Source organism: Oncorhynchus keta, unplaced genomic scaffold, assembly GCF_023373465.1.
Source record: "Oncorhynchus keta strain PuntledgeMale-10-30-2019 unplaced genomic scaffold, Oket_V2 Un_contig_17315_pilon_pilon, whole genome shotgun sequence".
Taxonomy (NCBI): Eukaryota; Metazoa; Chordata; class Actinopteri; order Salmoniformes; family Salmonidae; genus Oncorhynchus; species Oncorhynchus keta.
Genome location: NW_026280382.1, coordinates 5,157 through 31,771, shown reverse-complemented (window position 1 = coordinate 31,771; position 26,615 = coordinate 5,157). Strand labels below are relative to the sequence as shown.

Below are 26,615 nucleotides of genomic sequence, written 5' to 3'. Positions count from 1 at the left end.
ACTGTCTGTATGTGTGTGTGTGTGTGTGTGTGTGTGTACTGTGTGTATGTGTGACTATCAGCAGGACCCAGACAGCGGTCAGGTATATACTAAAACATTATCTCCACTATATTAATGAAATGAATCACACATCAACACAATCTCATTAATATTCTGTTCATACTGTAATATTGATCCATATCTGCTAACAGTCTCTGTACAGTACAAGGTGTTTAAAGAATACAAACAGACACACTCCTTATTTGGGTTCAGTGTTAAATGGCACCCTGTTCCCTATATAGTGGGAACAGTTCCCATAGGTCCTTGTCAAAAGTAGTGCACTACATAGTGGGAATAGAGAATGTCATTAGGGACATGGCCCCTTATTTGGACATGCCAGAGAGCCAGCCCAGCTTGAATAGCGACGGCGGCGCCACGGGCTCCTCCTCCTGATTGGCTAGCTGTCTGAACAGGTTGCCAGGGCGGAAGGTGTCGTCATGGGCGGGTTTACAGGTGGGTGAGGCCTATAGGAGGGGAGAGAGAAATGGAGGAGAGGATTTAAAACAACAGATATGGGGTGAATGACTTAACAGTCAGAACTTGGTGATGTTCATTAGGCACTATACAGAAGATAACGGTTTGAAACTGAAATGGAGAGAGACTACCTGGACTGAGAGAATTAGAGAAAGACTACCTGAACTAATGTTTTCCATAGTGTGCGTGACATGAACTCGACCCTGGCCTCATGTCCTTGTCTCCTCCCTAATAAGCAAGGAAGCGGGTCGGCTTCCTTTGTTTTGTTCGTTCAGATCAGTGCAGATGAAGGCGAGGAGACAATGAGAGGAAGCCACGTCAGAGTATTGAGATGCACCCCCATGGAAAATTGATGGGAAAACACTCGCTGTTTGTCTGGTCACAGATACGGTTTGGAACACTCGCTGTTTGGAACACTCGCTGTTTGGAACACTCGCTGTTCGGAACACTCGCTGTTTGGAACACTCGCTGTTTGGAACACTCGCTGTTTGGAACACTCGCTGTTTGGAACACTCGCTGTTTGGAACACTCGCTGTTTGGAACACTCGCTGTTTGGAACACTCGCTGTTTGGAACACTCGCTGTTTGTCTGGTCACAGATACAGTTTGGAACACTCGCTGTTTGGAACACTCGCTGTTTGTCTGGTCACAGATACGGTTTGGAATGGTGTGAGGCAGGGTGGAGGTCAAATCCACGTCACTACAAAAATCAGTTGAGGAGAATTGAAAAATCCTCTTAGATAAAAAAATAGGAACATTGCCGATTCATGAATCGAATATCAAATTGACTGCAGATCCCGGCAGACAGCGTGAAACCAGGTTAGCCGTCAGCAAAACCCACAGGGCTCAAAAACAGTGTACTATACAGGGAATAGGATGGCATTGAGGACACTGATCACATGTTCTCGTTAGTTAGCGATCTGAGGCAACATCAAACCAAACCGAAGCCACGTTAAAAACCAAACGCAGGAAAAATAGAAGTTGGCTTAGCAAACTGCAAACCTCCCCACTGCAAACCTCCCCACTGCAAACCTCCCCACTGCAAACCTCCCCACTGCAAAAACACTTCATGGCACATAGAATATAACACATTAAAGATAGATAACTAAAGACACTACACACACTAAAGATACCACCACACACACTAAAGATACCACCACACACACTAAAGATACCACCACACACACTAAAGATACCACCACACACACACTAAAGATACCACCACACACACTAAAGATACCACCACACACACTAAAGATACCACCACACACACTAAAGATACCACCACACACACTAAAGATACCACCCCACACACACTAAAGATACCACCCCACACACACTAAAGATACCACCCCACACACACTAAAGACACCACACACACTAAAGATACCACCCCACACACACTAAAGACACTACACACACTAAAGATACCACCACACACACTAAAGATACCACCCCACACACACTAAAGACACTACACACACTAAAGATACCACCACACACACTAAAGATACCACCACACACACTAAAGATACCACCCCACACACACTAAAGACACTACACACACACTAAAGATACCACTACACACACTAAAGATACCACCACACACACTAAAGATACCACCACACACACACTAAAGATACCACCACCCACACACACTAAAGATACCACCACCCACTAAAGATACCACCCACACACACTAAAGATACCACTACACACACTAAAGATACCACCACACACACTAAAGATACCACCACACACACTAAAGATACCACCACACACACTAAAGATACCACCACACACACTAAAGATACCACCACCCACACACACACTAAAGATACCACCCACACACACTAAAGATACCACCCCACACACACTAAAGACACTACACACACTAAAGATACCACCACACACACTAAAGATACCACCCCACACACACTAAAGACACTACACACACTAAAGATACCACCACACACACTAAAGATACCACCCCACACACACTAAAGATACACCTACACACACTAAAGATACAACACACACTAAAGATACCACGTCCTCACACACACACTAAAGATACCACCCCACACACACTAAAGATACCACCCCACACACTAAAGATACCACCCCCACACACACACTAAAGATACCACCCCACACACACACACACTAAAGACACTACACACACTAATGACACTACACACACTAAAGATACCACCACACACACTAAAGACACTACACACACTAAAGATACCACCACACACACTAAAGATACCACCACACACTAAAGATACCACCACACACACTAAAGATACCACCACCCACACACACACTAAAGATACCACCCACACACACTAAAGATACCAGTCACCACACACACTAAAGATACCACCACACACACTAAAGATACCACCACACACACTAAAGATACCACCCCACACACACTAAAGATACCACCCCACACACACTAAAGATACCACCCACACACACTAAAGATACCACCACACACACTAAAGATACCACCCCACACACACTAAAGACACTACACACACTAAAGATACCACTACACACACTAAAGATACCACCACACACACTAAAGATACCACCACACACACTAAAGATACCACCACCCACACACACTAAAGATACCACCACCCACACACACACTAAAGATACCACCCACACACACTAAAGATACCACCCCACACACACTAAAGATACCACTACACACACTAAAGATACCACCACACACACTAAAGATACCACCACACACACTAAAGATACCACCACACACACTAAAGATACCACCACACACACTAAAGATACCACCACCCACACACACACTAAAGATACCACCCACACACACTAAAGATACCACCCCACACACACTAAAGACACTACACACACTAAAGATACCACCACACACACTAAAGATACCACCCCACACACACTAAAGACACTACACACACACTAAAGACACTACACACACTAAAGATACCACCACACACACTAAAGATACCACCACACACACTAAAGATACCACCCCACACACACTAAAGACACTACACACACTAAAGATACCACCCCACACACACTAAAGATACCACCCCACACACACACACTAAAGATACCACCCCACACACTAAAGATACCACCCCACACACACACACTAAAGATACCACTAAAGACACTACACACACTAATGACACTACACACACTAAAGATACCACCACACACACTAAAGACACTACACACACTAAAGATACCACCACACACACTAAAGATACCACCACACACTAAAGATACCACCACACACACTAAAGACACTACACACACTAAAGATACCACCACACACACTAAAGATACTCACCCACACTAAAGATACCACCACCCACACACACACTAAAGATACCACCCACACACACACACACACTAAAGATACCACCCACACACACACTAAAGATACCACCCACACACACTAAAGATACCACCCACACACACTAAAGATACCACCCACACACACTAAAGATACCACCCACACACACTAAAGATACCACCCACACACACTAAAGATACCACCCACACACACTAAAGATACCTCCCACACACACTAAAGATACCACCCACACACACTAAAGATACCACCCACACACACTAAAGATACCACCCACACACTAAAGATAGCACCCAAACACACTAAAGATACCACCCACACACACTAAAGATACCACCCACACACACTAAAGATACCACCCACACACACTAAAGATACCACCCACACACACTAAAGATACCACCCACACACACTAAAGATACCTCCCACACACACAATGACCTGTTGCTGCTGTCCTGGGTCTGTTGCCCTCAAAACAGCTGGAAAAGCAAACATAAAACATCATGATACACATTGTAGGAATTCAACAGCCATGGCCAAGGTTAACAACAGACTGAAACTTGAGGTGAGGTTGACATTCATACAGGCAGGCTTATATGAAAACCTCAGCTATATGTTCAACCTCAGACCCCGTCCTCCCCCCCCCCGCCAGTCCGTCCGTCCTACCCCTCCCCAAACAGCCCCCCCGCCGGTCCGTCCGTCCTCCCCCAACACCCCCCCACCCGGTCCGTCCGTCCTCCCCCAACACCCCCCCGCTCGTCTGTCCATGTGACTCACCAGTGGGCGTGTGATGTCAGTTCCCTGTGTGGAGGACTTGGTTTTACGGGAGTTGGTCATGCTCAGAGGTAACAGCCCAAACCTGGAGAACAGAGACAGGGTACTGGGTTAAAATAGTTCTGGACATGTAGCCTATAGACAGGGTACTGGGCTATAATACTAATGGACCTGTAGCCTACTCATAAGGCATCTCAAGGTAAAAGTGCTGGTCTAGGATCAGGTCCCTCTGTCCATGTAATCTAATAGGACCAGTATTCAGTCATAGAGCTGGTCTAGGATCAGGTCTCCCTGTCCATGTAATCTAATAGGACCAGTATTCAGTCATAGAGCTGGTCTAGGATCAGGTCTCCCTGTCCATGTAATCTAATAGGACCAGTATTCAGTCAGAACTGGTCTAGGATCAGTTCCCACCTGTCCAGTGACCCAATATCAGAACTCCTATTCAGAGACACTTTTTATTAATGAATGCGTGTCCTGGTGTGTGTCGTCACCTGATCTGGGTGCTGGTGTGTGTAGTCACCTGATCTGGGTGCTGGTGTGTGTAGTCACCTGATCTGGGTGCTGGTGTGTGTTGTCACCTGATCTGGGTGCTGGTGTGTGTCGTCACCTGATCTGGGTGCTGGTGTGTGTAGTCACCTGATCTGGGTGCTGGTGTGTGTAGTCACCTGATCTGGGTGCTGGTGTGTGTAGTCACCTGATCTGGGTGCTGGTGTGTGTAGTCACCTGATCTGGGTGCTGGTGTGTGTTGTCACCTGATCTGGGTGCTGGTGTGTGTCACCTGATCTGGGTGCTGGTGTGTGTAGTCACCTGATCTGGGTGCTGGTGTGTGTAGTCACCTGATCTGGGTGCTGGTGTGTGTCCTGGTGTGTGTAGTCACCTGATCTGGGTGCTGGTGTGTGTAGTCACCTGATCTGGGTGCTGGTGTGTGTAGTCACCTGATCTGGGTGCTGGTGTGTGTAGTCACCTGATCTGGGTGCTGGTGTGTGTAGTCACCTGATCTGGGTGCTGGTGTGTGTAGTCACCTGATCTGGGTGCTGGTGTGTGTAGTCACCTGATCTGGGTGCTGGTGTGTGTAGTCACCTGATCTGGGTGCTGGTGTGTGTAGTCACCTGATCTGGGTGCTGGTGTGTGTAGTCACCTGATCTGGGTGCTGGTGTGTGTAGTCACCTGATCTGGGTGCTGGTGTGTGTAGTCACCTGATCTGGGTGCTGGTGTGTGTAGTCACCTGATCTGGGTGCTGGTGTGTGTAGTCACCTGATCTGGGTGCTGGTGTGTGTAGTCACCTGATCTGGGTGCTGGTGTGTGTAGTCACCTGATCTGGGTGATGGTGTGTGTCACCTGTCACCTGATCTGGGTGCTGGTGTGTGTCACCTGATCTGGGTGCTGGTGTGTGTAGTCACCTGATCTGGGTGCTGGTGTGTGTAGTCACCTGATCTGGGTGCTGGTGTGTGTAGTCACCTGATCTGGGTGCTGGTGTGTGTAGTCACCTGATCTGGGTGCTGGTGTGTGTAGTCACCTGATCTGGGTGCTGGTGTGTGTAGTCACCTGATCTGGGTGCTGGTGTGTGTAGTCACCTGATCTGGGTGCTGGTGTGTGTAGTCACCTGATCTGGGTGCTGGTGTGTGTAGTCACCTGATCTGGGTGCTGGTGTGTGTAGTCACCTGATCTGGGTGCTGGTGTGTGTCCTGGTGTGTGTCGTCACCTGATCTGGGTGCTGGTGTGTGTAGTCACCTGATCTGGGTGCTGGTGTGTGTCCTGGTGTGTGTTGTCACCTGATCTGGGTGCTGGTGTGTCACCTGTCCTGGTCTGTGTAGTCACCTGATCTGGGTGCTGGTGTGTGTAGTCACCTGATCTGGGTGCTGGTGTGTGTAGTCACCTGATCTGGGTGCTGGTGTGTGTCCTGGTCTGTGTAGTCACCTGATCTGGGTCCTGGTGTGTGTAGTCACCTGATCTGGGCGCTGGTGTGTGTAGTCACCTGATCTGGGCGCTGGTGTGTGTAGTCACCTGATCTGGGCGCTGGTGTGTGTAGTCACCTGATCTGGGCGCTGGTGTGTGTAGTCACCTGATCTGGGTGCTGGTGTGTGTAGTCACCTGATCTGGGTGCTGGTGTGTGTAGTCACCTGATCTGGGTGCTGGTGTGTGTAGTCACCTGATCTGGGTGCTGGTGTGTGTAGTCACCTGATCTGGGTGCTGGTGTGTGGTGTCACCTGATCTGGGTGCTGGTGTGTGTCCTGGTCTGTGTAGTCACCTGATCTGGGTGCTGGTGTGTGTAGTCACCTGATCTGGGTGCTGGTGTGTGTAGTCACCTGATCTGGGTGCTGGTGTGTGTAGTCACCTGATCTGGGTGCTGGTGTGTGTAGTCACCTGATCTGGGTGCTGGTGTGTGTAGTCACCTGATAAAAGCGTCTGCTAAATGGCTTATATTATTATTATTATTATTATCTGGGTGCTGGTGTGTGTAGTCACCTGATCTGGGTGCTGGTGTGTGTAGTCACCTGATCTGGGTGCTGGTGTGTGTCCTGGTGTGTGTAGTCACCTGATCTGGGTGCTGGTGTGTGTTGTCACCTGATCTGGGTGCTGGTGTGTGTCCTGGTGTGTAGTCACCTGATCTGGGTGCTGGTGTGTGTTGTCACCTGATCTGGGTGCTGGTGTGTGTAGTCACCTGATCTGGGTGCTGGTGTGTGTAGTCACCTGATCTGGGTGCTGGTGTGTGTCCTGGTCTGTGTAGTCACCTGATCTGGGTGCTGGTGTGCGTAGTCACCTGATCTGGGTGCTGGTGTGTGTAGTCAGCTGATCTGGGTGCTGGTGTGTGTAGTCAGCTGATCTGGGTGCTGGTGTGTGTCCTGGTGTGTGTAGTCTCCTGATCTGGGTGCTGGTGTGTGTAGTCAGCTGATCTGGGTGCTGGTGTGTGTAGTCACCTGATCTGGGTGCTGGTGTGTGTAGTCACCTGATCTGGGTGCTGGTGTGTGTCACCTGATCTGGGTCCTGGTGTGTGTAGTCACCTGATCTGGGTGCTGGTGTGTGTAGTCACCTGATCTGGGTGCTGGTGTGTGTAGTCACCTGATCTGGGTGCTGGTGTGTGTAGTCACCTGATCTGGGTGCTGGTGTGTGTAGTCACCTGATCTGGGTGCTGGTGTGTGTAGTCACCTGATCTGGGTGCTGGTGTGTGTTGTCACCTGATCTGGGTGCTGGTGTGTGTAGTCACCTGATCTGGGTGCTGGTGTGTGTAGTCACCTGATCTGGGTGCTGGTGTGTGTCCTGGTGTGTGTAGTCACCTGATCTGGGTGCTGGTGTGTGTCCTGGTGTGTGGTGTCACCTGATCTGGGTGCTGGTGTGTGTCCTGGTGTGTGTAGTCACCTGATCTGGGTGCTGGTGTGTGTAGTCACCTGATCTGGGTGCTGGTGTGTGTAGTCACCTGATCTGGGTGCTGGTGTGTGTAGTCACCTGATCTGGGTGCTGGTGTGTGTCCTGGTGTGTGTAGTCACCTGATCTGGGTGCTGGTGTGTGTCCTGGTGTGTGTAGTCACCTGATCTGGGTGTGTGTCCTGGTGTGTGTTGTCACCTGATCTGGGTGCTGGTGTGTGTCCTGGTGTGTGTAGTCACCTGATCTGGGTGCTGGTGTGTGTCCTGGTGTGTGTAGTCACCTGATCTGGGTGCTGGTGTGTGTCCTGGTGTGTGTTGTCACCTGATCTGGGTGCTGGTGTGTGTCCTGGTGTGTGTTGTCACCTGATCTGGGTGTGTGTCCTGGTGTGTGTTGTCACCTGATCTGGGTGCTGGTGTGTGTCCTGGTGTGTGTTGTCACCTGGTGTGTGTCCTGGTGTGTGTAGTCACCTGATCTGGGTGCTGGTGTGTGTCCTGGTGTGTGTTGTCACCTGATCTGGGTGCTGGTGTGTGTCCTGGTGTGTGTAGTCACCTGGTGTGTGTCCTGGTGTGTGTAGTCACCTGATCTGGGTGCTGGTGTGTGTCCTGGTGTGTGTAGTCACCTGGTCTGGGTGTGTGTAGTCACCTGATCTGGGTGCTGTGTGTAGTCACCTGAGTCTGGGTGTGTGTGCTGGTGTGTGTAGTCACCTGATCTGGGTGCTGGTGTGTGTAGTCACCTGATCTGGGTGCTGGTGTGTGTAGTCACCTGATCTGGGTGCTGGTGTGTGTGTAGTCACCTGATCTGGGTGCTGGTGTGTGTAGTCAGCTGATCTGGGTGCTGGTGTGTGTAGTCAGCTGATCTGGGTGCTGGTGTGTGTAGTCACCTGATCTGGGTGCTGGTGTGTGTAGTCAGCTGATCTGGGTGCTGGTGTGTGTAGTCACCTGATCTGGGTGCTGGTGTGTGTAGTCACCTGATCTGGGTGCTGGTGTGTGTAGTCACCTGATCTGGGTGCTGGTGTGTGTAGTCACCTGATCTGGGTGCTGGTGTGTGTAGTCACCTGATCTGGGTGCTGGTGTGTGTAGTCACCTGATCTGGGTGCTGGTGTGTGTAGTCACCTGATCTGGGTGCTGGTGTGTGTAGTCACCTGATCTGGGTGCTGGTGTGTGTAGTCACCTGATAAGAGCGTCTGCTAAATGGCTTATATTATTAGTATTATTGTTATCTGGGTGCTGGTGTGTGTAGTCACCTGATCTGGGTGCTGGTGTGTGTCCTGGTGTGTGTAGTCACCTGATCTGGGTGCTGGTGTGTGTAGTCACCTGATCTGGGTCCTGGTGTGTGTAGTCACCTGATCTGGGTGCTGGTGTGTGTAGTCACCTGATCTGGGTGCTGGTGTGTGTAGTCACCTGATCTGGGTGCTGGCCAGCGGCAGGATGTTGTAGGGTTCCTGAGAGGCCGCGCTGTTACCACGGGAAACAAACTGCTTCTCTGTCCCCGTCAACAACCCCAACAACACCTGGAACCACACAACATTAACACAGTGTTTGGAATGGGGACAGTTAAAGAGAATTAAGTCATTAACACGGTGTTTGGAATGGGGACAGTTAAAGATAATTAAGTCATTAACACGGTGTTTGGAATGGGGACAGTTAAAGATAATTACGTCATTAACACAGGGTTTGGAATGGGGACAGTTAAAGATAATTAAGTCATTAACAGGGTTTGGAATGGGGACATTAAGACATTAACACAGGGCTTTAACATATTGTGTTTCGAATGTGGGATTTCCAGTGTTGTGGTTGTAGAGGATGTGAGTTGATGGTCACTAGACTCCATGATTTCCTGTGTTGTGGTTGTAGAGGATGTGAGTTGATGGTCACGAGACTCCATGATTTCCAGTGTTGTGGTTGTAGAGGATGTGAGTTGAAGGTCACTAGACTCCATGATTTCCAGTGTTGTGGTTGTAGAGGATGTGAGTTGATGGTCACTAGACTCCATGATTTCCAGTGTTGTGGTTGTAGAGGATGTGAGTTGGTGGTCACTAGACTCCATGATTTCCAGTGTTGTGGTTGTAGAGGATGTGAGTTGGTCACTAGACTCATGATTTCCAGTGTTGTGGTTGTAGAGGATGTGAGTTGGTGGTCACTAGACTCCATGATCTCCAGTGTTGTGGTTGTAGAGGATGTGAGTTGACGGTCACTAGACTCCATGATTTCCAGTGTTGTGGTTGTAGAGGATGTGAGTTGATGGTCACTAGACTCCATGATCTCCAGTGTTGTGGTTGTAGAGGATGTGAGTTGATGGTCACTAGACTCCATGATCTCCAGTGTTGTGGTTGTAGAGGATGTGAGTTGGTCACTAGACTCCATGATTTCCAGTGTTGTGGTTGTAGAGGATGTGAGTTGGTCACTAGACTCCATGATTTCCAGTGTTGTGGTTGTAGAGGATGTGAGTTGGTGGTCACTAGACTCCATGATTTCCAGTGTTGTGGTTGTAGAGGATGTGAGTTGATGGTCACTAGACTCCATGATTTCCAGTGTTGTGGTTGTAGAGGATGTGAGTTGGTCACTAGACTCCATGATTTCCTGTGTTGTGGTTGTAGAGGATGTGAGTTGATGGTCACTAGACTCCATGATTTCCAGTGTTGTGGTTGTACAGGATGTGAGTTGGTCACTAGACTCCATGATTTCCAGTGTTGTGGTTTTACAGGATGTGAGGAGGGTTGTACAGGATGTGAGGAGGGTTGTACTGATCTGTAGCGGCTGTGATCTGTAACCCTGTGATCTGTAGCGGCTGTGATCTGTAGCGGCTGTGATCTGTAGCGGCTGTGATCTGTAACCCTGTGATCTGTAGCGGCTGTGATCTGTAACACTGTGATCTGTAACACTGTGATCTGTAGCGGCTGTGATCTGTAACACTGATCTGTAGCGGCTGTGATCTGTAACACTGATCTGTAGCGGCTGTGATCTGTAACACTGATCTGTAACACTGATCTGTAACACTGATCTGTAACGGCTGTGATCTGTAACGGCTGTGATCTGTAACCCTGTGATCTGTAGCGGCTGTGATCTGTAGCGGCTGTGATCTGTAGCGGCTGTGATCTGTAACCCTGTGATCTGTAGCGGCTGTGATCTGTAACACTGTGATCTGTAACACTGATCTGTAACTGTGATCTGTAACAGCTGTGATCTGTAACGGCTGTGATCTGTAGCGGCTGTGATCTGTAGCGGCTGTGATCTGTAGCGGCTGTGATCTGTATCGGCTGTGATCTGTAGCGGCTGTGATCTGTAGCGGCTATGATCTGTAACGGCTATGATCTGTAACACTGATCTGTAACACTGTGATCTGTAGCGGCTGTGATCTGTAGCGGCTGTGATCTGTAGCGGCTGTGATCTGTAACAATGATCTGTAACACTGATCTGTAACACTGATCTGTAACACTGTGATCTGTAGCGGCTGTGATCTGTAACACTGTGATCTGTAACACTGATCTGTAACACTGATCTGTAACACTGATCTGTAACACTGATCTGTAACACTGTGATCTGTAGCGGCTGTGATCTGTAGCGGCTGTGATCTGTAGCGGCTATGATCTGTATCGGCTGTGATCTGTAGCGGCTGTGATCTGTAACGGCTATGATCTGTAACACTGATCTGTAACACTGTGATCTGTAGCGGCTGTGATCTGTAGCGGCTGTGATCTGTAGCGGCTGTGATCTGTAACGGCTATGATCTGTAGCGGCTGTGATCTGTAGCGGCTGTGATCTGTAACACTGTGATCTGTAGCGGCTGTGATCTGTAACACTGTGATCTGTAACACTGTGATCTGTAGCGGCTGTGATCTGTAGCGGCTGTGATCTGTAGCGGCTGTGATCTGTAGCGGCTGTGATCTGTAGCGGCTGTGATCTGTAGCGGCTGTGATCTGTATCGGCTGTGATCTGTAACACTGTGATCTGTAACGGCTGTGATCTGTAACACTGATCTGTAACACTGTGATCTGTAACACTGTGATCTGTAACGGCTGTGATCTGTAACGGCTGTGATCTGTAACACTGATCTGTAACACTGTGATCTGTAACGGCTGTGATCTGTAGCGGCTGTGATCTGTAGCGGCTGTGATCTGTAACACTGTGATCTGTAGCGGCTGTGATCTGTAACACTGTGATCTGTAACACTGTGATCTGTAACACTGTGATCTGTAGCGGCTGTGATCTGTAACACTGTGATCTGTAACACTGATCTGTAACACTGTGAAATCCTACGAGCCTCTCAGCCGGTGTTTACAGAACATTTGGTGCTGTGTCATTATGATATAACAGCCTTCTCAGAGAAGAGGCCGAAGTTGGACATTTTCTCCGTTACTATCAACAATTTCTCTCTTCTTTTTTTGTTTTGTTTTGTTGACCTGGAAATTCCCTTTTAAATGTTATGACAACATTATCGCAAAGTTAGCACAACAACCTTAACGCAACCAAAAACACCACAATCGTACAATATAAACACACCACATAAATGATCACAACGTCAATACAACATCTGAATCCCGAACAGCACCTCAGAGAAATACAAATTGTAACCAAAGTTACTGAACGATCAATACACAGTGGATAAATCAGGGTAACCCAGGATAACCCAGAATAACCCAGGATAACCCAGGGTAACCCAGAATAACCCAGGGTAACACATGATAAATCAGGGTAACCCAGAATAACCCAGGATAAATCAGGGTAACCCAGAATAACCCAGGATAACCCAGGGTAACACACGATAAATCAGGGTAACCCAGGATAACCCAGGATAACCCAGAATAACCCAGGGTAACACAGGATAAATCAGGGTAACCCAGAATAACCCAGGATAACACAGGGTAATCCAGGATAACACAGGGTAACCCAGAATAACCCAGGGTAACCCAGAATAACCCAGGGTAACCCAGGGTAACCCAGGGTAACCCAGAATAACCCAGAATAACACAGGGTAACCCAGGGTAACCCAGAATAACCCAGGGTAACCCAGAATAACCCAGAATAACCCAGGGTAACCCAGAATAACCCAGGGTAACCCAGAATAACCCAGGGTAACACAGGGTAACCCAGGGTAACCCAGAATAACCCAGGGTAACCCAGAATAACCCAGGGTAACCCAGAATAACCCAGGGTAACCCAGAATAACCCAGAATAACCCAGGGTAACCCAGAATAACCCAGGGTAACCCAGAATAACCCAGGGTAACACAGGGTAACCCAGGATAACCCAGGGTAACCCAGAATAACCCAGGGTAACCCAGAATAACCCAGAATAACCCAGGGTAACCCAGAATAACCCAGAATAACCCAGAATAACCCAGGATAACCCAGGGTAACCCAGAATAACCCAGGGTAACCCAGAATAACCCAGGGTAACCCAGAATAACCCAGGGTAACCCAGAATAACCCAGGATAACCCAGGGTAACCCAGAATAACCCAGGGTAACCCAGAATAACGCAGGGTAACCCAGAATAACACAGGGTAACCCAGAATAACACAGGGTAACCCAGAATAACCCAGGATAACCCAGAATAACACAGGATAACCCAGAATAACACAGGGTAACCCAGAATAACACAGGATAACCCAGGATAACCCTACTCTACACTGACTATCATGATTTATTTTAGTCTCCAATCATGTTAGTAGTGTCAGGGGGCGGGGCTATTCATACCGAACTCCTCTGTGATAGGCGGTTGAGGTTGCTGTTGAATGGCGGCATGAACACATCCAGGTCAAAGGGATCAATGTAGCTCTCCAGCGAATCACACACCTGCTGGACCCTGTAACACACAGAGACCAGGATGTTACTGAACCCTGTAACACACAGAGAGACCAGGATGTTACTGAACCCTGTAACACACAGAGACCAGGATGTTACTGAACCCTGTAACACACAGAGAGACCAGGATGTTACTGAACCCTGTAACACACAGAGAGACCAGGATGTTACTGAACCCTGTAACACACAGAGAGACCAGGATGTTACTGAACCCTGTAACATACAGAGAGACCAGGATGTTACTGAACCCTGTAACATACAGAGAGACCAGGATGTTACTGAACCCTGTAACATACAGAGAGACCAGGATGTTACTGAACCCTGTAACATACAGAGAGACCAGGATGTTACTGAACCCTGTAACATACAGAGAGACCAGGATGTTACTGAACCCTGTAACATACAGAGAGACCAGGATGTTACTGAACCCTGTAACATAGAGAGACCAGGATGTTACTGAACCCTGTAACATACAGAGACCAGGATGTTACTGAACCCTGTAACATACAGAGAGACCAGGATGTTACTGAACCCTGTAACACACAGAGACCAGGATGTTACTGAATCCTGTAACACACAGAGACCAGGATGTTACTGAACCCTGTAACATACAGAGACCAGGATGTTACTGAACCCTGTAACATACAGAGAGACCAGGATGTTACTGAACCCTGTAACACACAGAGACCAGGATGTTACTGAACCCTGTAACATACAGAGAGACCAGGATGTTACTGAACCCTGTAACATACAGAGAGACCAGGATGTTACTGAACCCTGTAACATACAGAGAGACCAGGATGTTACTGAACCCTGTAACATACAGAGAGACCAGGATGTTACTGAACCCTGTAACATACAGAGAGACCAGGATGTTACTGAACCCTGTAACATACAGAGAGACCAGGATGTTACTGAACCCTGTAACATACAGAGAGACCAGGATGTTACTGAACCCTGTAACATACAGAGACCAGGATGTTACTGAACCCTGTAACATACAGAGAGACCAGGATGTTACTGAACCCTGTAACATACAGAGAGACCAGGATGTTACTGAACCCTGTAACATACAGAGAGACCAGGATGTTACTGAACCCTGTAACATACAGAGACCAGGATGTTACTGAACCCTGTAACATACAGAGAGACCAGGATGTTACTGAACCCTGTAACACACAGAGACCAGGATGTTACTGAACCCTGTAACACACAGAGACCAGGATGTTACTGAACCCTGTAACATACAGAGACCAGGATGTTACTGAACCCTGTAACATACAGAGAGACCAGGATGTTACTGAACCCTGTAACACACAGAGACCAGGATGTTACTGAACCCTGTAACATACAGAGACCAGGATGTTACTGAACCCTGTAACACACAGAGACCAGGATGTTACTGAACCCTGTAACATACAGAGAGACCAGGATGTTACTGAACCCTGTAACATACAGAGAGACCAGGATGTTACTGAACCCTGTAACATACAGAGACCAGGATGTTACTGAACCCTGTAACATACAGAGAGACCAGGATGTTACTGAACCCTGTAACACACAGAGATACCAGGATGTTACTGAACCCTGTAACACACAGAGACCAGGATGTTACTGAACCCTGTAACATACAGAGAGACCAGGATGTTACTGAACCCTGTAACACACAGAGACCAGGATGTTACTGAACCCTGTAACACACAGAGACCAGGATGTTACTGAACCCTGTAACATACAGAGAGACCAGGATGTTACTGAACCCAGAGACCAGGTGTGTGTGTGTGTGTGTGTGTGTGTGTGTGTGTGTGTGTGTGTGTGTGTGTACCTGGGGTCTTGTTGAGAGCGGAAGCCCCTGCCATCCTCTAGTTTGGTACCCAGGGTAGCAGTGAGATATCTCAGGTCAAATAACAGCTGTAGAGACCTGTTCTGAGTCATAGGGAACAGACAGTCCTGGAGAGAGAGAGAGAGGGGGGGTGTTCATCTCTTCAGGATGACAACTCATTTCATTGTCCAGGTGTGCTCTATGATTACAGTGTCAGCCCTGTGTGTTACCTTGTCCTGCGCTGTGTGTGTGTGTTACCTTGTCCTGCGCTGTGTGTGTGTGTGTTACCTTGCCCTGCGCTGTGTGTGTGTGTTACCTTGCCCTGCGCTGTGTGTGTGTGTGTTACCTTGCCCTGCGCTGTGTGTGTGTGTGTTACCTTGTCCTGCGCTGTGTGTGTGTGTGTTACCTTGTCCTGCGCTGTGTGTGTGTGTGTTACCTTGTCCTGCGCTGTGTGTGTGTGTGTTACCTTGTCCTGCGCTGTGTGTGTGTGTTACCTTGTCCTGCGCTGTGTGTGTGTGTGTTACCTTGTCCTGCGCTGTGTGTGTGTGTGTGTTACCTTGTCCTGTGCTGTGTGTGTGTGTGTTACCTTGTCCTGCGCTGTGTGTGTGTGTGTGTTACCTTGTCCTGCGCTGTGTGTGTGTGTGTGTTACCTTGTCCTGCGCTGTGTGTGTGTGTGTGTTACCTTGTCCTGCGCTGTGTGTGTGTGTGTGTGACCTTGTCCTGCGCTGTGTGTGTGTGTGTGACCTTGTCCTGCGCTGTGTGTGTGTGTGTGTTACCTTGTCCTGCGCTGTGTGTGTGTGTGTGTGTGTTACCTTGTCCTGCGCTGTGTGTGTGTGTGTGTTACCTTGTCCTGCGCTGTGTGTGTGTGTGTGTTACCTTGTCCTGCGCTGTGTGTGTGTGTGTGTGTGTTACCTTGTCCTGCGCTGTGTGTGTGTGTGTGTGTGTTACCTTGTCCTGCGCTGTGTGTGTGTGTGTTACCTTGTCCTGCGCTGTGTGTGTGTTACCTTGTCCTGCGCTGTGTGTGTGTGTGTGTTTACCTTGTCCTGCGCTGTGTGTGTGTGTGTTACCTTGTCCTGCGCTGTGTGTGTGTGTGTGTGTGTTACCTTGTCCTGCGCTGTGTGTGTGTGTGTGTGTGTTACCTTGTCCTGCGCTGTGTGTGTGTGTGTGTGTCCTTGTCCTGCGCTGTGTGTGTGTGTGTTACCTTGTCCTGCGCTGTGTGTGTGTGTGTTACCTTGTCCTGCGCTGTGTGTGTGTGTGTGTTACCTTGTCCTGCGCTGTGTGTGTGTGTGTGTTACCTTGTCCTGCGCTGTGTGTGTGTGTGTTACCTTGTCCTGCGCTGTGTGTGTGTGTGTTACCTTGTCCTGCGCTGTGTGTGTGTGTGTTACCTTGTCCTGCGCTGTGTGTGTGTTACCTTGTCCTGCGCTGTGTGTGTTACCTTGTCCTGCGCTGTGTGTGTTACCTTGTCCTGCGCTGTGTGTGTGTGTGTTACCTTGTCCTGCGCTGTGTGTGTGTGTGTGTGTTACCTTGTCCTGCGCTGTGTGTGTGTGTGTGTGTTACCTTGTCCTGCGCTGTGTGTGTGTGTGTGTGTGTGTGTTGTCCTGCGCTGTGTGTGTGTGTGTGTGTGTGTGTGTGTGTTACCTTGTCCTGTGCTGTGTGTGTGTGTTACCTTGTCCTGCGCTGTGTGTGTGTGTGTTACCTTGTCCTGCGCTGTGTGTGTGTGTGTGTGTGTTACCTTGTCCTACGCTGTGTGTGTGTGTGTGTGTTACCTTGTCCTGCGCTGTGTGTGTGTTTACCTTGTCCTGCGCTGTGTGTGTGTGTGTTACCTTGTCCTGCGCTGTGTGTGTGTGTGTGTGTTACCTTGTCCTGCGCTGTGTGTGTGTGTGTGTACCTTGTCCTGCGCTGTGTGTGTGTGTTACCTTGTCCTGCGCTGTGTGTGTGTGTGTGTGTGTGTGTGTTACCTTGTCCTGTGCTGTGTGTGTGTGTTACCTTGTCCTGCGCTGTGTGTGTTACCTTGTCCTGCGCTGTGTGTGTGTGTGTGTGTTACCTTGTCCTGTGCTGTGTGTGTGTGTTACCTTGTCCTGCGCTGTGTGTGTTACCTTGTCCTGCGCTGTGTGTGTGTGTGTGTGTGTTACCTTGTCCTGCGCTGTGTGTGTGTGTTACCTTGTCCTACGCTGTGTGTGTGTGTGTTACCTTGTCCTGCGCTGTGTGTGTGTGTGTGTTACCTTGTCCTGCGCTGTGTGTGTGTGTGTGTGTGTTACCTTGTCCTGCGCTGTGTGTGTGTGTGTGTGTTACCTTGTCCTGCGCTGTGTGTGTGTGTTACCTTGTCCTGCGCTGTGTGTGTGTGTTACCTTGTCCTGCGCTGTGTGTGTGTGTTACCTTGTCCTGCGCTGTGTGTGTGTGTGTGACCTTGTCCTGCGCTGTGTGTGTGTGACCTTGTCCTGTGCTGTGTGTGTGTCTGTGACCTTGTCCTGCGCTGTGTGTGTGTGTGTGTGACCTTGTCCTGCGCTGTGTGTGTGTGTGTGTGTGACCTTGTCCTGCGCTGTGTGTGTGTGTGTGTGTGACCTTGTCCTGCGCTGTGTGTGTGTGTGTGTGTGACCTTGTCCTGCGCTGTGTGTGTGTGTGTGACCTTGTCCTGCGCTGTGTGTGTGTGACCTTGTCCTGCGCTGTGTGTGTGTGTGTGACCTTGTCCTGCGCTGTGTGTGTGTGTGTTACCTTGTCCTGCGCTGTGTGTGTGTGTGTGTTACCTTGTCCTGCGCTGTGTGTGTGTGTGTTACCTTGTCCTGCGCTGTGTGTGTGTGTGTGTGTGTGTTACCTTGTCCTGCGCTGTGTGTGTGTGTGTTACCTTGTCCTGCGCTGTGTGTGTGTGTGTGTTACCTTGTCCTGCGCTGTGTGTGTGTGTGTTACCTTGTCCTGCGCTGTGTGTGTGTGTGTTACCTTGTCCTGCGCTGTGTGTGTGTGTGTTACCTTGTCCTGCGCTGTGTGTGTGTGTGTGTTACCTTGTCCTGCGCTGTGTGTGTGTGTGTGTTACCTTGTCCTGCGCTGTGTGTGTGTGTGTTACCTTGTCCTGCGCTGTGTGTGTGTGTGTGTGTTACCTTGTCCTGCGCTGTGTGTGTGTGTGTGTGTTACCTTGTCCTGCGCTGTGTGTGTGTGTGTGTGTTACCTTGTCCTGCGCTGTGTGTGTGTGTGTTACCTTGTCCTGCACTGTGTGTGTGTTACCTTGTCCTGCGCTGTGTGTGTGTGTGTTACCTTGTCCTGCGCTGTGTGTGTGTGTGTTACCTTGTCCTGCGCTGTGTGTGTGTGTGTTACCTTGTCCTGCGCTGTGTGTGTGTGTGTTACTTTGTCCTGCGCTGTGTGTGTGTGTGTTTCCTTGTCCTGCGCTGTGTGTGTGTGTGTTACCTTGTCCTGCGCTGTGTGTGTGTGTGTGTTACCTTGTCCTGCGCTGTGTGTGTGTGTGTGTGTTACCTTGTCCTGCGCTGTGTGTGTGTGTGTGTTACCTTGTCCTGCTCTGTGTGTATGAGGTTCTGGTACTGGTGCAGCACCAGGTCCATACAGCCTTGTAGTAATTCCTGTAGGGTGGGGCGGGGCACAGCATGACCCCCTACACCATTCACCTCCAGACACAGGTGGAACAGCAGAGACTGGACAAACCATGACGGCTATGGAGGGGGGAGGGGAGAGACGAGAGAGAGATAATATTGCAGCATCTCAGTGTTAATTTTCTATTTGAAAATCCTCTCTCCTCTCTGTGAGACACTACTGGTCAGGTCCTGCTGAGCTGAGCGATGATGTCATAACATCACTCTTACCTGGACGGGAAGTCTGATCTTGGAGGTGACGCTGCTCCCTGACTCCGCCTCTTCCTGGATCTCTAGCTCCTCCCAGTTGGTGGCGTTTGCTAGGATAGCCCCGGCAGACTCTGCGTGCAGCGAGGTCGCAAACCGACCCACCAGCGCCTGGGGGAAAGGAGAGAGACCAGGGGGTAAGGTAATAAAAGACATGACAACAAAGGAAGGATGGCTCGGCCTAAACTGACTGGGTTGTGATTTCATTTCAAACTGATTGTTGGAAGTTTGTCTGACATTCTTAGACAACAAAACTCTGTTTGTATCAAAGCCTCCCAGAGAGCTGGTCTAGGATCAGGTCCCCCTGTCCATGTAATCTAATAGGACCAGTATTCAGTCATAGAGCTGGTCTAGGATCAGGTCCCCCCTGTCCATGTAATCTAATAGGACCAGTATTCAGTCATAGAGCTGGTCTAGGATCAGGTCCCCCTGTCCATGTAATCTAATAGGACCAGTATTCAGTCATAGAGCTGGTCTAGGATCAGGTCCCCCTGTCCATGTAATCTAAAAGGACCAGTATTCAGTCATAGAGCTGGTCTAGGATCAGGTCCCCCTGTCCATGTAATCTAATAGGACCAGTATTCAGTCATAGAGCTGGTCTAGGATCAGGTCCCCCTGTCCATGTAATCTAATAGGACCAGTATTCAGTCACAGAGCTGGTCTAGGATCAGGTCCCCCCTGTCCATGTAATCTAATAGGACCAGTATTCAGTCATAGAGCTGGTCTAGGATCAGGTCCCCCTGTCCATGTAATCTAATAGGACCAGTATTCAGTCATAGAGCTGGTCTAGGATCAGGTCCCCCTGTCCATGTAATCTAATAGGACCAGTATTCAGTCATAGAGCTGGTCTAGGATCAGTTCCCCCTGTCCATGTAATCTAAAAGGACCAGTATTCAGTCATAGAGCTGGTCTAGGATCAGGTCCCCCTGTCCATGTAATCTAATAGGACCAGTATTCAGTCATAGAGCTGGTCTAGGATCAGGTCCCCCTGTCCATGTAATCTAATAGGACCAGTATTCAGTCATAGAGCTGGTCTAGGATCAGGTCCCCCTGTCCATGTAATCTAATAGGACCAGTATTCAGTCATAGAGCTGGTCTAGGATCAGGTCCCCCTGTCCATGTAATCTAATAGGACCAGTATTCAGTCATAGAGCTGGTCTAGGATCAGGTCCCCCCTGTCCATGTAATCTAATAGGACCAGTATTCAGTCATAGAGCTGGTCTAGGATTAGGTCCCCCTGTCCATGTAATCTAAAAGGACCAGTATTCAGTCATAGAGCTGGTCTAGGATCAGGTCCCCCTGTCCATGTAATCTAAAAGGACCAGTATTCAGTCATAGAGCTGGTCTAGGATCAGTATTCTCTGAGATGTTTAAACAGCCCCAGAAAATGTCTGACAAACTTTGATTTAGTGGTGAACTATCCCTCCAAGTAACCCCCTCACCTTAGAGAGGGCGGAGCTCCATATCCGATATGCTTCCATACTGACAACCAGAAGCTCCTCTTTCAGACACGCCCACTTGGCCTGGGCGGGGCTAACCTCTGTCGCCTTGGCAGCCGCCTTCCCCAACTTCCTGCTTTGGCGGGGTGTTCCCTTGGTAACAGGGTCAGCTGCAGCACAGCCCTGTTTACCCAGGATGCACTGCCTGAGGTTGGGGCAGAGCTTGCTGAGGGACTGACAGAGGCGGGCCATGAAGAGCACCGAGCTGAGACGGGCTGGGCCGGGGGAGGAGCCAACAGGTGAGGCCGCCTCCAGTTTAGAGCGCACGCAGGTGATGATGTCACGTACGCATGCCAGACAGCGTTCACGTAGGGTCTCCTCTACCGCCACGGCGTCTGTGAACCGGTCGAATGATGAGACGGTACCGGAACCAGAACTGGACCCAGAGCCGAGGCCTATAGTGAAGGAGACGGAGGGGACCTGGGGATCTGTGGATGAAGAGGAGGAGAAGGAAGAGGAGATGGAGGAGGTGGTAGAGGAGGAGGAAGAGGGGGAGGTAGAGGAGGTGGAGGAGGAGGTGGTAGAGGGGGAGGAAGAGGAGATGGAGGTGGTAGAAGAGGATGTAGAGAGAGAGGTGGAGGAGGTGGTAGAGGAGGAGATGGAGGAGGTGGTAGAGGGGGAGGAAGTGGAGATGGAGGAGGTGGTAGAGGGGGAGGTAGAGGAGATGGTAGAGGTGGTAGAGGAGGAGGAAGAGGGGGAGGTAGAGGAGGTGGAGGTGGTAGAGGGGGAGGAAGAGGAGATGGTAGAGGTAGAGAAGATGGTATAGGGGGGGTGGAGGAGGAGAAGGAGGATGAAGTAGAGGGGGAGGAGGTAGAGTGGAGGAAGGAGACGGAGGAGAATCTCTGGTCAAAAGGAGTCCACTATAATGAGAAGAGAGTTTGAGATGCAGTTGAGGACAGGTAATCCATCCGTCTATACCTACCTGTGTTATCAGAGGACAGGTAATCCATCTGTCTCCCTACCTGTGTTATCAGAGGACAGGTAATCCATCTGTCTCCCTACCTGTGTTATCAGAGGACAGGTAATCCATCTGTCTCCCTACCTGTGCTATCAGAGGACAGGTAATCCATCTGTCTCCCTACCTGTGTTATCAGAGGACAGGTAATCCACCTGTCTCCCTACCTGTGCTATCAGAGGACAGGTAATCCATCTGTCTCCCTACCTGTGTTATCAGAGGACAGGTAATCCAGGTAAGAGGACAGGTAATCCATCTGTCTCCCTACCTGTGCTATCAGAGGACAGGTAATCCATCTGTCTCCCTACCTGTGTTATCAGAGGACAGGTAATCCATCTGTCTCCCTACCTGTGTTATCAGAGGGCAGGTAGTGCTGCAGGTCATCCAGTCTGTCTCTGAGAGCAGCATCCAGTGATGAACAGAAGATCTGGACACAGGGTGTCAGGGCCTGAGTCTTCATGGCCAGGCCGCTCCGGTGCTGTGGCCCCCGTTGGGATACACTGACCCAGGCCGCGTCGCTCAGTAGATCCCCCTGGGCCTCGGACCACAGGAAGGAGGCCACGTCTGCCTCGTAGAGAGCACCTCGGCTGGGGAGAGGAGGGCTGGAGCCCGGTGGACCGGGGCCTGGAGGGGTGGGATGGCCCTCTAGATCTCGAAGGGCAGAGGAGAGGAGCTGTCTGCAGCTGGTGGAGATAGTCTCTGTACCCTCCTGGGTGATCGCCTGAGGGAGAGAATGGAAGAAGAGGGGGAGATGGAGAACGGGAGAATTAAGGGAGCAGAAGATAGAGAGAAGGGGAGAGATAGAAAGGAGGGAGGAAGATGGAAGGCGGGGGGGTAGAAAAGGAGATGAGAGAGTGACAGGAAAGGAGAGAGAGAGAAGGGGAGAGATAGAAAGGAGGGAGGAAGATGGAAGGCAGGGGGTAGAAAAGGAGATGAGAGAGTGACAGGAAAGGAGAGAGAGGGAGAGGAAACAGACAGACACAGTGAGCAGATTAGAACTATTCTGGACAGGAGAATTAGTTTACTAGATAGCTAGAAGACAGAAGTCAGCTGTAGCTACTAGCTAGTTAAATCAGCAGGTTAAACCTGTTGTCCTGTTTCTAAAAGGTTCCCCACTGTCTGAATGGGAACAGCTCAATGTAATGAGAGGAGCAGGGTGTATAGAATACACACGACTAGAGAATAATATGAACAACAACAGCTAAACTGTCTGTCCTCCTTTCTATTTTATAACATGGACACAGATTAGTCCTAGATTGAAAAGCCTGATCAACAGAGATTCTCCATAGAAGGTGCTACTTCCTCCAGGACTAATGTGGTGCACCTCACACTTCCTTCCAAGCGTCCACAATCAAAGCCCGGAGGACGAGGCCTGGGTCTCGTTAATCTAAACCTAGATTAAGACTAGCTTTAATCTGTGTTCTGGAAACAGGACCTGAGTGTAGCTAGTTACCTGCAGGCGTTGGAGGAAGAGCTGCTGTAGGAAGTCCTCCCACAGCGCTAGGGGGCGCTCTAACAGCCGCTGGCAGATGAAGCTCCAGTGTTGACTGATGGAGTCGGTGGAGAGGAGGTCCCACACAGCATCTCTGATGGAGGCTAGGCCCTTCAGACTGTTCACATAGACCAGCAGACTGCTGACACCATTACAGATGTCCTCCTTACAGCTGGGAGAAACAAATACAACATGATAACAACCCTAACCAGACTGCTGACTCTGTTACAGCTGGGAGAAACAATACAACATGATAACAACCCTAACCAGACTGCTGACTCGGTTACAGCTGGGAGAAACAATACAACATGATAACAACCCTAACCAGACTGCTGACTCTGTTACAGCTGGGAGAAACAATACAACATGATAACAACCCTAACCAGACTGCTGACTCTGTTACAGCTGGGAGAAACAATACAACATGATAACAACCCTAACCAGACTGCTGACTCTGTTACAGCTGGGAGAAACAATACAACATGATAACAACCCTAACCAGACTGCTGACTCTGTTACAGCTGGGAGAAACAATACAACATGATAACAACCCTAACCAGACTGCTGACTCTGTTACAGCTGGGAGAAACAATACAACATGATAACAACCCTAACCAGACTGCTGACTCTGTTACAGCTGGGAGAAACAATACAACATGATAACAACCCTAACCAGACTGCTGACTCTGTTACAGCTGGGAGAAACAATACAACATGATAACAACCCTAACCAGACTGCTGACTCTGTTACAGCTGGGAGAAACAATACAACATGATAACAACCCTAACCAGACTGCTGACTCTGTTACAGCTGGGAGAAACAATACAACATGATAACAACCAGACTGCTGAACTGGGAGAAACAGACTAACCAGACTGCTGACTCTGTTACAGCTGGGAGAAACAATACAACATGATAACAACCCTAACCAGACTGCTGACTCTGTTACAGCTGGGAGAAACTGTGTTCAGGACAACCCAGGGTATGAGGCTGGGAGAAACAATACACATGATAGGACAACCCAGGGTATGAGACTGCACTCTGTTACAGCCCGGGGTATGAGGCTCACTGTGTTCAGGACAACCCGGGGTATGAGGCTCACTGTGTTCAGGACAACCCAGGGTATCAGGCTCACTGTGTTCAGGACAACCCAGGGTATGAGGCTCACTGTGTTCAGGACAACCCGGGGTATCAGTCTCATTGTGTTCAGGACAACCCAGGGTATGATGCTCATTGTGTTCAGGACAACCCAGGGTATCAAACCTAGTGATCATCAACATGAGTTTGATGATGTGGAAATGTGAACATTTGGACTCGTAGGACATCTTGTTGTGTTCAGGACAACCCAGGGTATCAGGCTCACTGTGTTCAGGACAACCCAGGGTATGAGGCTCATTGTGTTCAGGACAACCCAGGGTATCAGGCTCACTGTGTTCAGGACAACCCAGGGTATCAGTCTCATTGTGTTCAGGACGACCCAGGGTATGAGGCTCACTGTGTTCAGGACAACCCAGGGTATCAGGCTCACTGTGTTCAGGACAACCCAGGGTATGAGGCTCACTGTGTTCAGGACAACCCAGGGTATCAGGCTCATTGTGTTCAGGACAACCCAGGGTATCAGTCTGATTGTGTTCAGGACAACCCAGGGTATGATGCTCATTGTGTTCAGGACGACCCAGGGTATGAGTCTCATTGTGTTCAGGACGACCCAGGGTATCAGTCTCATTGTGTTCAGGACGACCCAGGGTATGAGGCTCATTGAGTTCAGGACGACCCAGGGTATCAGTCTCATTGTGTTCAGGACAACCCAGGGTATGAGTCTCATTGTGTTCAGGACGACCCAGGGTATGAGGCTCATTGTGTTCAGGACGACCCAGGGTATGAGGCTCATTGTGTTCAGGCCAACCCAGGGTATGAGGCTCATTGTGTTCAGGACGACCCAGGGTATGAGGCTCATTGTGTTCAGGACGACCCAGGGTATGAGGCTCATTGTGTTCAGGACGACCCAGGGTATCAGTCTCATTGTGTTCAGGACAACCCAGGGTATCAGTCTCATTGTGTTCAGGACAACCCAGGGTATGAGTCTCATTGTGTTCAGGACGACCCAGGGTATGAGGCTCATTGTGTTCAGGACGACCCAGGGTATCAGTCTCATTGTGTTCAGGACAACCCAGGGTATGATGCTCATTGTGTTCAGGACAACCCAGGGTATGAGGCTCACTGTGTTCAGGACAACCCGGGGTATCAGTCTCATTGTGTTCAGGACAACCCAGGGTATGATGCTCATTGTGTTCAGGACAACCCAGGGTATCAAACCTAGTGATCATCAACATGAGTTTGATGATGTGGAAATGTGAACATTTGGACTCGTAGGACATCTTGTTGTGTTCAGGACAACCCAGGGTATCAGGCTCACTGTGTTCAGGACAACCCAGGGTATGATGCTCATTGTGTTCAGGACAACCCAGGGTATCAAACCTAGTGATCATCAACATGAGTTTGATGATGTGGAAATGTGAACATTTGGACTCGTAGGACATCTTGTTGTAGGAGAGCTGTGAAGCACAGAGCCTGAGCTCTGACGTCATGTATAGCATGTTACTGTACAGACACTGAGCTCTGACGTCATGTATAGCATGTTACTGTACAGACACTGAGCTCTGACGTCATGTATAGCATGTTACTGACCCTAACCAGATCATGTTACTGTTCACAGCATGAGTTGACAACATGTATAAATGTTACTGACAGACACTGAGCTCTGACGTCATGTATAGCATGTTACTGTACAGACACTGAGCTCTGACGTCATGATAGCATGTTACTGTACAGACACTGAGCTCTGACGTCATGTATAGCATGTTACTGTACAGACACTGAGCTCTGACGTCATGTATAGCATGTTACTGTACAGACACTGAGCTCTGACATCATGTATAGCATGTTACTGTACAGACACTGAGCTCTGATGTCATGTATAGCATGTTACTGAACAGACACTGAGCTCTGACGTCATGTATAGCATGTTACTGTGAGCTCTGATGTCATGTATAGCATGTTACTGAACAGCCACTGAGCTCTGACATCATGTATAGCATGTTACTGTACAGACACTGAGCTCTGACGTCATGTATAGCATGTTACTGAACAGACACTGAG

At 49.4% G+C, this 26,615-nt stretch overlaps 1 protein-coding gene and 2 long non-coding RNA genes across 4 annotated transcripts; 1 reads left to right on the top strand and 2 right to left on the bottom strand.

The window, feature by feature from the left end:
* Positions 1-140: 140 nt before the first annotated feature.
* Positions 141-25,606, bottom strand: LOC127919648 (conserved oligomeric Golgi complex subunit 1-like; the record flags this gene model as incomplete). Its single annotated transcript, XM_052503396.1, has 12 exons — positions 141-503; positions 4,681-4,762; positions 9,444-9,553; positions 13,738-13,846; positions 15,671-15,795; positions 19,162-19,323; positions 19,474-19,620; positions 20,952-21,436; positions 22,312-22,684; positions 23,417-23,659; positions 24,497-24,623; positions 24,720-25,606. Coding segments are annotated over 12 exons (2,991 nt in total), but the record flags the coding sequence as incomplete, so codon positions are not given.
* Positions 2,997-4,328, bottom strand: LOC127919642 (uncharacterized). Its single transcript, XR_008103547.1, has 3 exons — positions 4,216-4,328; positions 3,366-4,107; positions 2,997-3,072 (listed from the first exon to the last, which is right to left on the bottom strand). It is a non-coding gene; the product is annotated as an uncharacterized LOC127919642 (long non-coding RNA).
* LOC127919643 (uncharacterized) lies at positions 9,827-11,553 on the top strand. 2 transcript variants are annotated; one of them, XR_008103549.1, is made up of 3 exons: positions 9,827-9,858; positions 9,967-10,071; positions 10,389-11,553. It is a non-coding gene; the product is annotated as an uncharacterized LOC127919643 (long non-coding RNA). The 2 variants fall into 2 exon arrangements; XR_008103548.1 differs by having other exon boundaries at positions 9,967-10,125.
* Positions 25,607-26,615: the final 1,009 nt, after the last annotated feature.